General features: G+C 44.1%; 1 protein-coding gene across 1 annotated transcript in view; it reads left to right on the top strand.

The window, feature by feature from the left end:
* Positions 1-3,436, top strand: part of COG3 (component of oligomeric golgi complex 3) — an 85,874-nt gene that overhangs the window by 52,903 nt on the left and 29,535 nt on the right. Inside the window, 1 exon segment of the mRNA XM_012648293.1 lies at positions 5-77. Within this exon segment, the coding sequence (XP_012503747.1) occupies positions 5-77 (73 nt within the window).

The following is a 3,436-nucleotide window of genomic DNA, read 5'->3' on the forward strand; positions in this document are numbered from 1 at the left end:
GAAGAAGATACCTTCAGAAGCTTCCTTTTCAGATGTTCAGTTAGAAGAAGGAGAGTCTAACAGTCTGACAAAATCTGGTATGTTATGTCTTAACTGCAAGCTTTTATTCGTTCAATTAGTAAACTTTTATTGAGGACTTGTCATGTCCCAGCTGTGAAAAACAGCTTGTGCCACACTTAATGGGGGAAGATCAAGCCAGAGGCATAATTCAGTGGTGAGTGAGATGCTCATGGAATGCACAGGGCACTCTTGGGCCATGGACAAGGGGCTTGGAAGTTACGAAGGGAGATGAGCTCTGCGTGCAGGAAGGTTGGTTCGTTGTGAGGTGTGGCATCTGGAAGCTGGAGTGTGTTTTTGAAGAGTGTGAGAGAGCCAGGCGAAGTAAGGTTGTTTAAGATCGAATAGCATGTAGGAGGGTGTGCAGGAGTGGAAAGACCACGCTGCTTTGGGGAACTCAAGTGGTTTGGTGTGATTGAGCACAGGTTGTATGTGGGGAAGGAGGAGGTGAGATAGGCCACATTGTGAAAGGTGTCATGCGATAGTCTCATGGCCTTTGGACTTCTAGCTAGTATAGTGTATCAGGGTGATTGCACCATCAGATTTGCATTTTGTAAATATATTGAGTGGCTGAGACTGGGGTAAAATGTTATTGATAGAGATAACAGGACACCTTGGACTAGGATGCATATTAGGCAGGGAGCAGAATTGTCCAAGAATTACCCTGGATACTGGCACCTAGAAAACAAGCTAGATGGGAAGCGAGGCATCCCCTTCCCTACACAGCTGTAAGGGTGACACTAAAGCTCAGCTCCCCATGGGCCGACTGGGAATGAGGGTACTGTAACTCCATGGGCTTTAAGCTAACCCAGCTGCCTCACCAAGATGCCCAGGTTTAGGGAATCCTCAGGTATTCTGAGTCAACTCTCTAAATAGTTGGTACATCAAATCCAGACTACCAGGCAGCCTGGATATTCCCCATCTGACAAAGCACTTTGTCAGCTTGCCCTGTAGGAGGGAAGACCCATAGGAGTTGAAATTTCCTCCTCTGCAATAGAACTCTTGCTGGATCCTAGTGTACCTTTTGGTCCTAGTGTACCTTTTCAAGGGTTACCAGAGAGATTAGAGTACATCTCTGTCTTGCCACCCTTGGCCTTGTGAGTTTTCCCTTTCCCCAGTGTGTTGGTCTGTTGTGCATTGCTATAAAGGAATACCTGAGACTGGGTAATTTATAAAGAGAAGAAATTTATTTGGCTCACGGTTCTGCAGACTGCACAAGCGGCATGGCACCAGCATTTGCTTCTGAGGAGGGCAGCTACCAATCGTGGCAAAAGGTGAAGGGGGAACAGGATTGTCACATGGTGAGAGAGGGAGCAAGAGAGGGAGGAGGAGGTGCCAGTGAGAACTCCGTGGGCAGGGCACCAAGCCATTCATGAGGGATCTGCCCCCATGACCTAGATACCTCCCACCAGGCCCCTCCTCCAACACTTGGGATTGAATTTCAACATGAGATTTGGAGGGGATAATATCCAAACTATGCCACACAGTAAAGACTATTCTTTTACCTGTGTCTGGCATTACATTGAGGACTTGGCAGAACTGTAGAGACTGTTTAGGAGGCTGTTGTGTTTTCCCATTTGAAAGATAAAGGTGGTTTGAACCATGGTGTTGTGGGGATGGAGAGAAGTATGAAGATGAGGGATGTGGTTAGAAGTTTGAATCAATAGAATTTGATGACACCAGATGTGGGGGTTAAGGAAGAGTTGAGTAAGGTGCATGTGGAACAGCTGAGAGGATCGGTGTCATATGGATCTGGAGCTGTACTGTCCAACATGGTAGCCACTCATCATTGATCAGGTACAATGTGGCTTGTTCAAGTGTGTCAGTAGTGTGTAAAATCTGTAAGCATGTAAAATTCACACCAGATTTCAAAGACTTAGTATAGAATGGAAATAAAAAATGGAGAATATCTTAGTTATTTTTATGTTGATTACATGTTAAAATGATGATATTTTGGATATATTAGATCAAATAAAATATACTATTGTTTCCTTTTACTTTTTCGAGTATAGCATTTTAATGTGTATTTATGGCTCTCATTATATTTGTATTTTACAGTACTGCTCTAGAGCTGTAAAGAGAAAGACTGGTTTAGAGATAAAAAATGAGGAGTAGTTGATGCTTTGGGCTTGTATCACATCACCCCAGGACAGAGAGTAGAGTGATTGCAGCAGAAGTCTGGGGAGAGAAACTGAGCAAATGCCGACGTTACAGAACAGTTAGAGGTAGAGGAGTGAACTGACCTGGCCGAGAAAGCACAGCCAGCGAGGTCGGAAGCAGGCGAGTGAGAGGGTGTGACTGAAGCCAGAGGAGAAGGGGTTGGCAGTGTAGTTTGTAGAAGGATGAAATCATGAGAATATTGTGGGTAGAGAGTGGGATGCCAAGTTTTAATACATACATGGTAGAATAGTTTGGAGTAAGAAGGAAGTCTGTAGAAAGTAACAAGAATGCAATTCTGAAAGAAAGTAGTGAGCAAATCTGCCTCTGGGGCAGGGATGTGAGGATGGAAGTGAGAGTCTTTGCAGCTGAGAAGGTCAAGAATGACCATCTGGTCGTCCATATGGTTACTGGTGTTATCAGAATGGTGACAGAACTTGGGGTGGCAAGCAAGACTCAGCATCAGGTAGGAAGGGGAGCAAAAACAAAAAGAGTGATCACTTTGCCTGGTTCCCAGGTGTGTTTTAAGTGAGAGAATGAGAAGCCTCTGAAAGGAAGGCTTTAAATCAAACAAGGGGTAGGATGAGGTGTCAGGGCAAGTTGGTGGAGGGGCCATTCTGTAAAGAGACCAATTATCAGTACCTTCCAGAAGCACAGGCTTTATTCTCTATGTGGAGCAAGTGACGGGGGGGGGAAGCCGCAAAAGAAGAAGAAGCAAAAGGGCCCGGGGGCTGTGAGAGAAGCCCTGGTTCTGGGGTTCGCTCTGCTCTTCGGAAGGGGCAGCCAGGAGGCACCTGCCTCTTGATGGCGTGCTGCGGAAGTCAGCTTCCCCAGCTGACTCAGTTAAGCAGGAAAGGGAAAAATGAACACCCAAGCTGACTTCTGGCTTTAAAGTGCTTAAACACATTTGTTTCACTAAATTTTTATTTAGGGGTACTCTTTTGGCTTTCTACTTTGAAGGAAGGATCCTGCAGATACCATAATCCTTAGGAAAACTATAAATACATAATCTCCTAAGTATTCTTTGATATAATTTGTTTATTCTTTTTCAAGAAATGTCATATATAAAGTAGATCTCAGTTTAAGGCTTTATGAAAGAGATTTAAAAATTATACAAGTACTACTTGATTTTAAAAAAAAGCTTATAAAACTGTGAAGTAAAAGAACAAATTCAACCTTTCCCCTCATTCCATCCCTTTCCCCTGAAATATATGCCACACAA

The sequence above is a fragment of the Propithecus coquereli genome, unplaced genomic scaffold, assembly GCF_000956105.1.
Source record: "Propithecus coquereli isolate 6110/MARCELLA unplaced genomic scaffold, Pcoq_1.0 Scaffold11, whole genome shotgun sequence".
Lineage (NCBI taxonomy): Eukaryota > Metazoa > Chordata > Mammalia > Primates > Indriidae > Propithecus > Propithecus coquereli.